This window comes from Epinephelus fuscoguttatus, linkage group LG14 (genome assembly GCF_011397635.1).
Source record: "Epinephelus fuscoguttatus linkage group LG14, E.fuscoguttatus.final_Chr_v1".
NCBI classification, from domain to species: Eukaryota; Metazoa; Chordata; class Actinopteri; order Perciformes; family Serranidae; genus Epinephelus; species Epinephelus fuscoguttatus.
This window is the reverse complement of record NC_064765.1, coordinates 9,569,883-9,583,542: the sequence shown is the minus strand read 5'-3', so window position 1 is coordinate 9,583,542 and position 13,660 is coordinate 9,569,883. Positions and strand designations below refer to the sequence as shown.

Below are 13,660 nucleotides of genomic sequence, written 5' to 3'. Positions count from 1 at the left end.
ACCCAGGGACGTAAAGTAAACGTGCCCTCCCATTGGCTGAGAGCGGTGCGACGCAGGGGGCGTGGTCACGTGTCTAGTTTTAGGATAGAGCAGCAGGATGGGACGCTAGCAGCGGTAACAGGGCGGAGGAAACACAAAAACAGAGCTCAGGGAAGTCTTTCTGACACTTATACAATGAAAAAGAGGCAGTGAGGAGCTGGTGAACGTTGCGACCATGATCCGGACACTCAGCGGGGCGACGTTTAGGGCTGCCGTGGCAGCGCAGCCGATAAAGGACGTAACAACCAGGCGGCTCCACAGGTAAGACTGACATTACAGAGAACAGAGCAAGGCTTCTTCTCACTGTGTGGGAGTGTAGTGTAATTACACGTGAGGAGTTAGACCTTTTCACGTGTCTCTAGTGAGATCCACTAGTTAAATTCACTCATAACAGACATGTAAGTCAAGAAAAGGGGCAAAGAAGCCTCAGCCTGATTGCTTAACTTAACTTAAAATTGATCTCAGTCATGGCCAAGGACATTCAACACCAAGAACCAGCTTGCATAACGTTTCTGTTCTCTGCAGAACCTGATCTGCACACCCCCACCACATTGTTTATACACACAAAACATCTGAGTCTGCATTGTGCCTCTCAAACCAGTCCTGCTCCATCAACATGTGCATGACTTTAAGGGGTGAAAACATTTGAACAAACTGAGATTTTGGCCTATTTTGCCTCCAAATGTCTTCTTTCAGATTTGCAGGTGTGTAATTAGATCAGATTTCTGTTCTGGAAATGTATGCAAATCAGTGCATATTTAATTAGATACACCCTATTTGCATATTCAAACATAACACCCCTAAAACTTTGGTTTTGTAACTTCAGAAGTACACACATTTTTTTGGTCAGTGTCGTACAGGAAGTCAGTAGAAGAAGGCGTGTCTGCACCATGTGTTTCACATCAGACCTACAGAAAACCTATAGGCAGCTCCGGGGCCATGGCACGCATGTTATGTAATGGGGCCCCTCACTCGTCTTCTTTAAGTAAACTGTGAAATACATATGTTGTACCATAAAGATATTGATTTGTAACTCTTAGGTAACGTCTCTTGGCTAAGTGAGACTAGCATGATATGAGAACACCGGTTTCATCACAGGTTAGTTAATGGATTAAATGTTATTCCGGTTTAAGCAAGAACAGCTGCCAGCGTTTTTACAAGTTCAGGCAGCCCCTCTTCGACTTAACTAACTGCAAACTCAGGAAAATCCTTCAAGGGACATTTTGTCACTGAACATATGAACTTTTAGCACCTTTAAACCCACCTATAGGTGCAGATAGTTGGGCTGTGATGCGCCCAAACACTCAACACCCAAATGTTTTCTCCAGTCAGTTCTCTCGGTTCCTCCCCTTGTGGAGTTTTATAGCACTTTGCCTGGTTCTAATTTTGAAAAATGAACACAAGATGTTGACTGTTCTCCGTGTCCTTTGTATTTGAGAGGGCATGGTGATTTAAAATGTCCCCAGGCTTGAACATTATGTTCTTCCAGCTCTCTGCAAATACTTAATTATGTGAGATTTGTGGTGGATTGTGGACAAGTTAGATATTCCAGAACTGTTGCTTACGCTCTGAGCCCACACGCTGCATGATCTGTGGTAATTATGTTTTACTTGATGTAGCCTTGTGACAGAGCTGGATAGTATCTAAACAGCCTGTTAGCTGGCATGGGTTTCCCCACTGATGAGTATCAAAGGTCTATCGACTGCTCCTACAGCCATGTACAGTTGGACATTGAACCAGTGACCTAAATATTCTGTTCTGCTCTCTAACTTTTGCAACCCGTAAAGCTCGTTTCTTTATCAGTAACCATCTTAAATTTGTACTGTCAGTAACCTCACTGTCGTCTGTATTGCAGCACATATGACGTGGCCGTGGTGGGGGCAGGCATCGTGGGCCTGGCGACAGTCAGAGAGCTCATTCTGCGACACCCGTCGCTCAGCTTCGTCCTACTGGAGAAAGAAAAAGAGCTCGGTGGGTTGAGTCATAAAAGTTGTTGTGGCGAAAGAAGACACTGTGTTCCGAAGAGAAAAATGTTTTTCATGTCTCAGTAATTAAATCCAGTTACACAAAGCAGACAATGAGTACTTGGAAAGTGAGATAGTTTTTATGGCGCTGGCTCTGAACTCCAGCACATCTGAACTTGAACAATGACTACGAGGTTAAAGTGCCAAGTTTTACCTTTGGGTATCGGATTAACAGTTAAAGGGTTAAAACCCTGCCATTGTGCTGCACTGTGAACACCTGCATACAACCTCAGACCTGAAAGACAGCCATGACACCTTGGTGCAATGCTAAAAGAAAATTGCAAGCAGAAAGGGATTTATAGTAACTTAAATATCCTGCTGTCCAGGTGAAGGTTATTGTTTTTTAAAGAGAGTTTTTCCTCTATGTAAAAAAACACAGCTTGTCGTCTTTAACTGTTAGTTATTATACATACAAACCAAACGAGGTGAGTGACTTAGTGACATGCTGGTAGGCAGATTTTATTACCTTCAGGCAGAGTCAGGCTTGCTGTAACTCCCTGTTTTCAGTCTTTATGCTAACATAAGCTAACCAGCTGTAGCTTCAGATTTTGCATACAGACACAAGAGTGTTGTCTCTTGTAACTCTTGGCAAAAAAGCAAATACGTATATTTCCTAAAATCTGACTAAACAAAGACAATAATACATGATAGTTAACTAGAACTCTGCACAGCCAGTATCAAGGATCAGGTGTTGGTTGGCCGCAGGAACATCTCAGATAAAATCCTAAACATAAACCAACACACTGAACTGAATTACTGTGATTTTATTAAGTGCGATGATACGTTTCGCCCGTGACTTCCTCAAGTTCTCCCAATGACTTTTCTTTTTCAGTATTTTTTCTTTCACATTCTTAAGAAATGTTTACAAAAGATAATTTTCAATTCATCCAAGAAGCGTAATACATGTTACAAAGAGTTACAAGAATAATATGTGATTTAACCACATCCCATTAAGTAGATGACTGAGAAGAAGATTTTATAAAGAAATATAGACTGCAGGTCCTGCTTCTGTCTCTCTGCACTGTTAGCATGAATGCATGAATGTGAGAAGAGACCTAGTGGCTCACCTCTCCCTTTGGATCTAAATTACCTGTGGAGGGAGATATAGGTTAATATTTATATCACAGAAAAGGACTCAAATCTTGTGTTTCATTAAGTCTCAAGTGTATTCAATTCATGGATTCAAAATGCGTCCCTTCGAAAAAAGTTGGATGATCAAATGGGGTTGGGTTGTACAATAATGCATAATGTTAACACTTACATTTGAGCTGCAATGATTAATCAATTAGTTATCAACTATTACATTAATTGCCAATTAATTTAATAATCGATAAATCGGTTTTAGTAATTTTTTAAGAAAAATAAAGTCACACTTCTCTGATTCCAGCTTCTTAAATGTGAATATGTTCTGGTTTCTTTCCTCCTCTGTGACTGTAAACTGACTATCTTTGAGTTGTAGACAAAACAAGACATTTTGAGGACGTCATCTTGACCTTTGGGAAACAATGCTCGTCATTTTTCAGCATTTTCTGACATTTTAGAGACCAAACAACTAATCAGTAAATCAAGGAAATAATCGTTAGCTGCAGTTGCTGCAACTGAGTTAACTGCAGATTAGTATCTGCTCTCTAAACATAAGTGACAGACATCAGGTTTTAATGAGTTTGTCATGATTTTGCATCAGTGTGAAACAGGAGCAAAGCACATCTTTGCATAGTTTGAGAGTCACTTGGATGAATCTGACTGAAAAATCTTTCATGATCATATTGACTGTTACAGGAACATGATACACAGTGGAACAGTCTGATGATTAACCTTTCAAAGCCTCATTTTCTGTCTTACTTCTTCATCTTGTTCTTTTATTTCTCGTCACTTTTCTTACTCACCAGCTATGCACCAGAGTGGGCACAACAGTGGGGTCATTCACAGCGGGATCTACTACACGCCGGGCTCGCTGAAGGCCCGTCTGTGTGTGCGAGGAGCCACTTTAGCCTACGAGTACTGTGAGAAGAAAGGACTCCCTTACAACAAATGTGGAAAGGTCTGCCTCCATGTTTTAACCAGATAAAATAAAAACCAACATGCATGTAATACAAACTCTGCTGGGCTGTATGGATCGTTGTGTTGAGTCTGCCTCTGTATTGATTGGTGTATTTCTGCAGCTTATCGTGGCTGTGGAGCAGGAGGAGATACCCAGGCTGAAAGCTTTATATGAACGCGGCATGAAGAACAATGTGCGTGACCTCAGTATAGTCGACGCCAAGGGAATCCGAGAACGCGAGCCGTACTGCAGGGTAAGAGTCTCAGAGACACTGTTGTTGTTCCTACAGATGAAAAGATGGCAGTGCGGGTCTATAGTGTGTCGTCTCTGCAGGGTATCATGGCCTTGGATTCGCCCTACACTGGCATCGTGGACTGGAGGATGGTGGCTCTCAGGTACGGCCAAGACTTTGTGGAGGCTGGCGGCAAGGTGATAACTGATTCTGAGATTAATGACATTTCCATGGTCAAGGAGAGCCCAGCTGGGAGCACGGAAGGTAATAAACAGGATCTGTACATCAATGTGTCAGCGGGTGGTGGAAAGTTGCTCAGTACATTGACTCAGAGTTTTGTACTTAAGGGGATACTTCACCCACAAAATGATGACTCATACACTGTCGTCTTCGCTCCAGCCAGCGAGTAGTGATACATTTGATAGCTGCAGTTAATAGAATCTGGAGAAGTCAAGTATGTGCCCGACCTTCAATACCGTCTGGTATTAATCCAAGTAGAGCTACCATGGGGTCCCTGGTCAAGTCCGTACCAAAAACATCCCTAAGCGTTAGATATATGCTGTCCCAATAGATGGTAAGCTTTTGACATGCCCAGAATATGTGGACATAGTTAGCTGACACCTCTCTGCATGCCCTCCAGCAAACACCAGACGCAGAAGCATCAAATTTACATGTTATATGAGGTGTTTTCACGAAGCGTACAATAAGTTTCCATCTGAATTCTCTCCTTGTGTTTGAGCTGATGACCATGTGAGACCCTGAACAAATCTTATGTCAGGTCTCCATGGGAATTGGTTCTTCCCATTTGGATTTAAAATAGTGGGAGTCAGTCTTATCCATAGTCAGAAATGCACTGTACATACTGGAGATAATATTTCCCATTGAGTTATTAATTTGTAGATTAGTCGACAACCTTTCAATCCCTTGGGAGCTTGAATCTTAATAAAGTCATCTTTTTTGTGTAGGAAATGTCTTACTTGTAAATATTTATTAAGATTAAATTATTTTCTTATTTGTTTAAAAGACTTCATATTTTGAACTAACGGATTAAAAAGCTGATGTACATAAATCAACCCAAATCTTGACCTAAATTTCCAAAAGCTAATGTCCACGTGAGAGGGGATAAACATCAATGGCGTCCTCCTCGGCTGAGATGTAACGTTAGCTAGCTCAGTGGTGCTAGGTAAGCTAGCAGTAGATGCACTCTTCCTTCTGTGCAGTGATATGGTTGGCAGGTGTAGTTCAGTAGAAAGAAAATAGTTGCAGATAGATTAATTAAAAAGTAGGACTAGGACAGAAATAGACAATTACAAAAAATAAAAGGATAAAAAGTAAATAAAAAAATAAAAATGAATAAATAAAAAAATAGATGAGAGGAACACGGGCACATCAGTCAGGTAATAGTAAACTGCAATAGAGATAGCAACAGACATCCCATGTCAGAGTAGCGGCATATAACCCTCATCACAACGGAAACAACATATCTACAAGTCTCTCTAAGCAGCTTCAGTCGTGTCAGTCAGGGGTGAGTGGAAGATCTGTCTTCTTAACGAATTGAAGGAATGGGCCCCATAATTTCCCAAATTTACTAGAGCAGCCAGTTAAAGACAGTCTGATTTTCTCCAGCTTAAGAAAATAAAGGGTGTCTCTAATCCAGCGGGCATGACAGGGCGGTATTGTTGATTTCCAATTTATTACAATTAATCTTCTGGCTAGCAGGGTAGCAAAAGCAAGTACATCCTTTTTAGACTTAGTGAGGGAAGGGGGGGCAACCCCAAATAGTGCACTCAGAGCATTTGGCTTTATTTTTTCCCCAACTACCTCTGACAGGGTATTAAAAATCTCAGTCCAATAATTATATAGGGATGGACAATTCCAGAGTGTGTGTTTGCAGGAGATTGCTGACACCTATCACAAGTTGGAGTTACACCATCATAAATCTTAGCCAGTCGAGCCTTAGTATAGTCGGTACGGTGTACAACTTTGCACCGAATAAGACTGTGTCTTGCACAAATAGAAGATGTATGTACCAGTGTCAAGATCTCTGTCCAGACTTCCTCTGATATCGCGACCCCCAGGTCCTCCTCCCAGAGTGACTTAATTAAGCCTAGGGGCTCTGAATGTAAAAGATTAATTTGATTATAGATATATGAGATAGAGCAGGGATTGGTGTCAGGAAACTATCCAAAGCTGAGTCACAGGGCAAATTAGAAAAACTAGGAAATGTGTCATGAACAAAGCTGCAGACTTGTAAATATCTAAAGAAATGTTGCTTAGGAAGTGAGAATTTATCTGAAAGTTGCTGAAAAGAAGCAAAGACTTTATTAATATACAGGTCTTTAAAGTTATGAATACCGAAATTTGTCCACCTTAAGAAAACACTGTCTATGAGGGAAGGAGGAAAAGCATGGTTAGCTGCTAGTGGTGCATAAATAGAGAAAGTCTGTAGGCCAAAGTAGCGCTTAAACTGGACCCAGATCCTAAGTGAGGTCTTAACAATAACATTTTTGGTGTAGGGAAAAGAGGAGGAGTGGATAGGGGAGTGCACTAAGGCTTTCAGGGAGACTGGATTTGCTGAACTTGCCTCCATAACCAGCCATGCTGGGGGAGGATCAAAAGCCTCATATTGAAGCCATTACTTAAGAATTCTGATATTGGTGGCCCAATAATAGAACCTAAGATTAGGCAGAGCCAGCCCTCCCAGTGACTTCGGTCTTTGCAAATATTGTTTGCGCAGCCTAGGAACTTTCTTATTCCAGATGAATTCTGAAATCAGGCTATCTAGTTTACGGAAAAAGGACTGAGGGAGGAAGAGTGGTATGCACTGGAACAAGTAGGTAGAGCCTTGGGAGTATATTCAATTTAACAGAGTTGACACGTGCAATCAAAGACAGATTAAGCAGAGACCATCGTTCAAAGTCTTTCTGTATTCGGGTCAACAGAGGGGCAAAGTTAGCTTTGTAGAGGTCTTCAAATTTGTGTGTAACATGGACTCCAAGATATACAAAACTATCATGGGCAACTATAAAGGGGAAATTTTCCAGGGGATACATCACAGCAGCTGGGTTAATGGGAAATATCTCACTTTTGTTTAAATTTAATTTGCATCCAGATATTTGACCAAATTAATGAAGGGTCGCAAGAGCAGTGGGAACTGAGACAGGCAAGTTGGAAACATATAAAAGGAGGTCGTCTGCATAAAGGGAAACTCTCAGCTGAGTATCATTTCTAAATATGCCTGTAATAAAGGGGTTCGTCCGAAGGGCTATCGAAAGAGGTTCAATAGCGAACGCGAATAATAGGGGGCTCAAAGGGCAGCCCTGTCTAGTAGAGCGATAGAGGTGAAAATACTCTGATTGGATATTGTTCGTCCTGACTGAAGCTTGAGGGGCCAAATAAAGCAACTTAATCCATGAAATAAAATTATTCTTAAAACCAAATTTAGAAGGCTAACATTTCTGCAGCAGATATCTCCAACACCCAGCGACTCACACCAAAACAATCTAGAGTGATAAATAGCACTACAGGTAAAAGGAAAAATATGTGTTTTTGATTTTGGGGTGAACTGTCCCTTTTAAGTAAAAGAAAAAAAAAAGATATCCAAGAGTTCTTCTTCCACAGTTGTTGTCACCACAGTCACAATAAAACAAGCGCTGTTGAGTAATTTAAATTTCACCTCGGTGTGTCTAATTCTGTTTGCAGGAATGAAATATCCGATCGCAGTCAAAGACAAAAAGGTAAGACACACACAGATAAAAGCATCAGAAAGTTTAGATTGTGTTCTGTTGTTTTTAATGCCTGTATTGTTTTCACAGGGTAACGAGGTGCGGTGCCGTTATGTCCTGACCTGTGGAGGCCTGTACTCAGACCGCCTGTCGCAGATATCAGGATGCAGTCGAGAGCCTCGGATCGTCCCCTTCAGAGGAGATTATCTTGTCCTGAAGCCAGAGAAACACTATCTGGTCAAGGGAAACATCTACCCTGTAAGTCTGCTGAAGAATCATATGTCCATATATCCATATATCTTTAAGTTATGTAATCCACACATATCATTTGATCTGCAGATGTGTCTCATTGAATGTGACTTCCAGTCTCTTACAGCTGTGTTCTGTCACTTCAAACTGTAGCGGAAAGAGATGATTATTTGAATGTGAAAAGTTTTGATGGAATTTACAACCTAGAAATTGTGTAACATGAGATCAGAGAGCCACAGCCTTTCTATTTCTATTTTTTTCTTTCATTATTGGTACGTAGAGGTGGAGATTAAATCCCATAGGTGGATGGTTATTGAGTCCAGCTTTCTCTAGTGATAGCACCCATTCTCTGCTTTTTAGAACAAGTCTGGATCCCTCCTAAGTTGATCCATCACTCCAAGTGTGTTAGAGTTCCTCTCCTGGTGTTGATTAAACCCCTAAAACTATTTTTTCATGTATAAAAAATCCCTTCATGCCTAAAAGAATGGTCTACATGTACATCTACACTTTTGTCTCATTTAGTATGTTGCCTGCAGCTTGAGCATACATGCCTACCTTTGACTCTGCTTATCAAACACACAAACTTCTGCTTTAAACAGGAATCAATAACACGAGCTGTCGGCTTGACGACATTATCATGCAGTTAATATTGTGTCACTAATGTTTCATAAACCATCCTGATCGCCTTGTCTGATAAGTTCTGTTCTGTTTTCAGTGGAACGCTGCCCACTTCCTTTTGGCACCCATGTTAACCAGTCGGGCTGTTAACACACGGCCCCGAGCTTCACAGATAGTTTATGATCTGCAGCGATACTCTAACAATATCAAGGATATATTAGATATGATATGAATAATTTGATCATGATAAGTGATTAAAATATGCATCCAATGCTTCCACATATTGTCAGTTGTGTCTAAAAAAAGGAAAGCATGAGATAAGGGGACACACACCCACAGGCAGACACAGACAGCTCTAAGTGTGATTAGGACAGAGCAGAGGTGCAGAATCGCTGCAGATCGGCGCAGAGAAATCTCACTCATATTTTGTAGCATACAAAAACACCATGTAAGTTAACAAGGTTAAAAACTTGATTTTCCTTGGAGGCACTCCAGATTTACAAGCACTTCCCATAGCTAAAAAAAAATGAAGGAAGTGTTGTGTTTATAACATTTTCAGCCTTACTTTGTGATTGAGGCTGCAGATTAAACCCTTTAATGTTTACGAGGTCATCAAATCCAAACCTTGGACCTTGCCTGGGGATTACAGGTTGCTGGGCTCGCTGCTACGAGCCATCCGTTCCGTCCCTACTCTCACCTATGGTCACGAGCTCTGTGTAGTGACCCAAAGAATGAGATTGCGGATACAAGCTGCCGAAATGAGTTTCCTACATAGGGTGGCTGGGCTCAGCCTTAGGGACCGGGTGAGGAGCTCAGACATCAGGGGAGCTCGGAGTAGAGCCGCTGCTCCTTCGCGTCGAAAGGCGTCAGTTGAGGTGGTTCGGGCATGTGATCAGGATGCCTCCTTGGTGCCTCCTGCTGGAGGTGTTTCAGGCATGTCCCACTTGTAGCAGGCCCCGGGGCAGACCCAGAACACGCTGGAGGAATTACATATCCCATCTGGCCTGGGAACACCTTGGGGTCCCCTAGGAGGAGCTGGGAAGTGTTGCTGGGGAGAGGAACGTCTGGGGTGCTTTGCTTGGCCTGCTGCCCCCGCAACCTGAAATATTAGACAATACTGTTCTTATAAGAGTTGAGTTACTTCAGAGAAAGTTTGAGGTATATTTCCAGTTTCAAGCTTTTGGTTTTACTTTAAAATCACCATCAAAAGCAGACAGAGGCTAGAACTGAGGTTGTTTACATGATGTTAAGAGCATTGAGTTTTGGTATGTATCTGTGTTCAATTTTACAGACCCCCCCCCCCAACTGATGCAACTGAGCAATCAGCGTGCACATCTGGTATTTATTAGTTGTTGTTCCCTATCATCTCCTCATGCTCCTGATTATGTTTTTTTAAAGTAAAACCGAAAGCCTGAAACTACAAAAATGCCTCTGTCTTCTCAATCAATCTCCTGATTTTATTAGATTGATTCAATACTGCACACATATTTCACTGTTGCTACTTCATTTTGTTTCTATAAAACTGATTTATAGGTCCCTGACCCTCGTTTCCCTTTCCTCGGAGTTCACTTCACCCCGAGGATGGATGGAAGTGTTTGGCTCGGCCCCAACGCCGTCCTCGCCTTCAAAAGAGAGGGATACAAAATTTACGACTTCAATGTCCGAGACTTTGCAGATGCGCTCTCATTCAGGTACAACAGGAAATTTTTCTCATCTTATTTTCTTCTTTGTCTGTGTATTGTCCATTGTTGCAGGAGTATTTAATCTGAATCTTTTTTTCGTTCTCCAGGGGCCTTCAGAAGCTGGTATTGAGGAACATTACGTACGGAATTGGAGAGATGTATCGAGGGATTAACATTAATGCACAGGTTAAACTCCTGCAGAAGTACATCCCTGAAATCTCGCCAAGTGACGTGCTCAGGTAGAGAAAAATGCAAGCCCTATGCGTGCACATTGCAGTATATACAGTTTGTTACCAGGACAAGATGGAAGAGGAATGATATGATTCTGTTTTCAACAACAACCCTGGTTTGTTTCCTCCGCAGGGGGCCAGCAGGAGTTCGAGCTCAGGCTCTCGACCGAGACGGAAACCTTGTAGACGACTTTGTGTTTGACGGCGGGGTCGGGGACGTGGGTAGTCGGGTGCTCCACGTGCGTAACGCTCCCTCCCCAGCGGCCACCTCCTCCCTCGCCATCGCTGAAATGATCGCAGATGAGGTGGAGAGTCGCTTCTCTCTGTAGAGCAACACAGTGATCACAGACGTAAAAACAGCAAACTAAAAATCATCCAGCTTGAGGTTGCAAAATGAAACTATGTTGTGTCAAGCTGTCACTACCTCAGCATCACTGTCATCAGAGCGGAGACGTTTTCATTACAGGTCAAGCCTTAATTTAGCGCAGAAAGTCACGTATATGTGACTTGATTACATTTTAAGACTGTTTTATGTACGTAGTGCTGTTTCAGGTCGCGCAGTATGTTTACTCCACTACATTTCAAGTTAAAATTAATTTTTCTGCACTACATCTCTGTCTAAAACAAAAGTGCATCATGAGTTACACTTAGTGGAAATTTTAAGTATTAAAAAAAACAGTTCAGCTTCAGTAATATTATCAACTTGAACATGCTGTCTGGAATGTAAATATAACCTTTTTGGGAGATTGATCATTTTAAGATTAGAGAGTGTGAATCTGCCTTGGATTTTTTTCTTTTACTTTTGGATATATTGTGTATTTTATCGTCTGTATGTTTTTTTCTATTATATAACCATTTTTGGGAGAAAAGAAAAAAAATCCCAGAAGTTAATTTGATTTAAAAAAAAAAAGAAAAAAAAGGAGGATTCTGAATATTTTTATCATTGAATATAAAAATACGATGATGCCTAGTTTTCTGCCGACAATATAAGAAGGTTGGGTGTAATTTTTGAACAGTAGTTGAAACTGTAACGCAATTAACGCACAGTCGAACCTGCAGAACGCACAGTTTGGAAGACAGACGGGTTGTTTTTGGGGCATTTTGTCTTCCAAAATAATTTTATGACATTAAAAGAAATTGAAATCATGTCAGCTTTAAATCATTTAGTGTTATGTCATATTTACTTTGATGTAAACTGAGAACACTTGGATGTTTTATAAGTTTTATATGTGCTGGGGGTGGTGATTTCATATGATTCTGCTCAGATTTTCTCATTATTCGAGTCTCAGAGGCTTTACATATTGCAAAAATTTGTCCAGATAGCTTTCTTATAAAATTGCTGTCATTGCATGCCATTTATTGACAAATGAATGTGAGTATTTTTACCATAAATACATATTTTTGCATTGCAAATGTACTGATTTGTTGTGTGGTTTGTGCCATATGACTTGTGAATATATGCAACATACTCATAGATACTTTTTCAAAATTACAACTTCTTTGAAGAAAGATATTCGCATATCCAACTGTCTCAGATGTAGGAGCGTCTATATGGGACAGGCCTTTAATTCCTCTCACAAAACTGTTGTGCAGCAAAGATGGCAAACATGAACAAGTTGCTTATTTGAACCATTATGAAAATTACTTGTAAAAAAAATTAGGCTTCGAATAACATACATGACAGCTTCAGAAGCAGGAAGCCACCACTTGTTTTTTTGTCATGCCGGTAAATCCAAATGAATTACAGTCTTCTCTGGTGCTCATGGTCTCAGTAAAATAAAATCAACCAAGCTAACATTTAAACATTTATATTTTTTGCATGATCTAAACAGCTTACTAATGATAGCTCAAGTGGGTAGTCAACAATCTGCTTTTATACATCCAAAGAACTTCTAAAAAAATGAACAATTTGGCAACCAGACCAGGCCTCTATTTGAGACAGCCCTTTATTTGTCAAAATGTTGCACCTGCAGTTTTTAGGTTTTTCTGTGTTTTTCTTGTTCCCTTTTGTTTGTGAGGTGATAGATGCAACACAGGTTGTTGTAAATTACTGAGGAACACACCCACAGCTGATTATTTCCCCCACACCTGTGCACACAAAATGGTTGGAACAGTTCAAGCTCAATGTTGTAAATAATGGTGTTGAACACTCTTGATGAAGGTCCAGTAGGACTGAAATGTTAGTCTTACTAATAAATTGCGAAGCTGAGCGAGAGCAGTGTGCAGGTTTTTCTGTTCAAAGCCTCAAGTAATATTACAACCTCATTTTATCAGAGTCAGGTTCATTGCCAAGTAGGTTTCCACATACAAGAAATTTGCCTTGGTGTTGTGGTGCAAGAGAAAATAAAAAATAGTACTGCAAAGTAAAAAAAAACCCAACAACAACCAAACAAACAAATCAGATATGTTTACAATGACCTGATTAGACCCTGTGTCCTCATAGGAGGACATCACATTTTGGGTTTACTTGACCTTATACTTCATTCTGCTTAACTCAGACCTGATGTCCTCATCTGTGGACACTTCTTTGTGTCATCTAGTGGCATTAAGAGCACAATACACTAATCCATATAAAAACAAGATGGCAGCCATCTCTACCAAGTCAGTCTGCAGCCGATCCTGACACAAAAGTGGACAAGGTCCAAAACCTGATCACATTTAATGGTTAAAACTTGTAAATTTATGATTCATAATGTTTGTAGTTTGATATGGCAACAAAATTTGGCCAATTAAGACACTGTTAATTACAAAGTACTCATTTGAAGACAGAAGGAATTTGTTATCATCTCGTTGAAGGACATTAGGGCTTTTGTTATCGTC

At 40.7% G+C, this 13,660-nt stretch overlaps 1 protein-coding gene across 1 annotated transcript; it reads left to right on the top strand.

Moving 5' to 3' along the window:
• The first annotated feature begins 78 nt into the window (after positions 1 to 78).
• l2hgdh (L-2-hydroxyglutarate dehydrogenase) lies at positions 79 to 12,257 on the top strand. Its single transcript, XM_049596457.1, has 10 exons — positions 79 to 300; positions 1,895 to 2,010; positions 3,953 to 4,104; positions 4,226 to 4,357; positions 4,438 to 4,600; positions 8,039 to 8,073; positions 8,152 to 8,319; positions 10,462 to 10,619; positions 10,718 to 10,849; positions 10,974 to 12,257. The coding sequence occupies exons 1-10, from the start codon at positions 215 to 217 to the stop codon at positions 11,167 to 11,169; spliced, it is 1,338 nt and encodes a 445-aa protein (XP_049452414.1). The 5' UTR covers positions 79 to 214; the 3' UTR covers positions 11,170 to 12,257.
• The last annotated feature ends 1,403 nt before the right edge of the window (positions 12,258 to 13,660 follow it).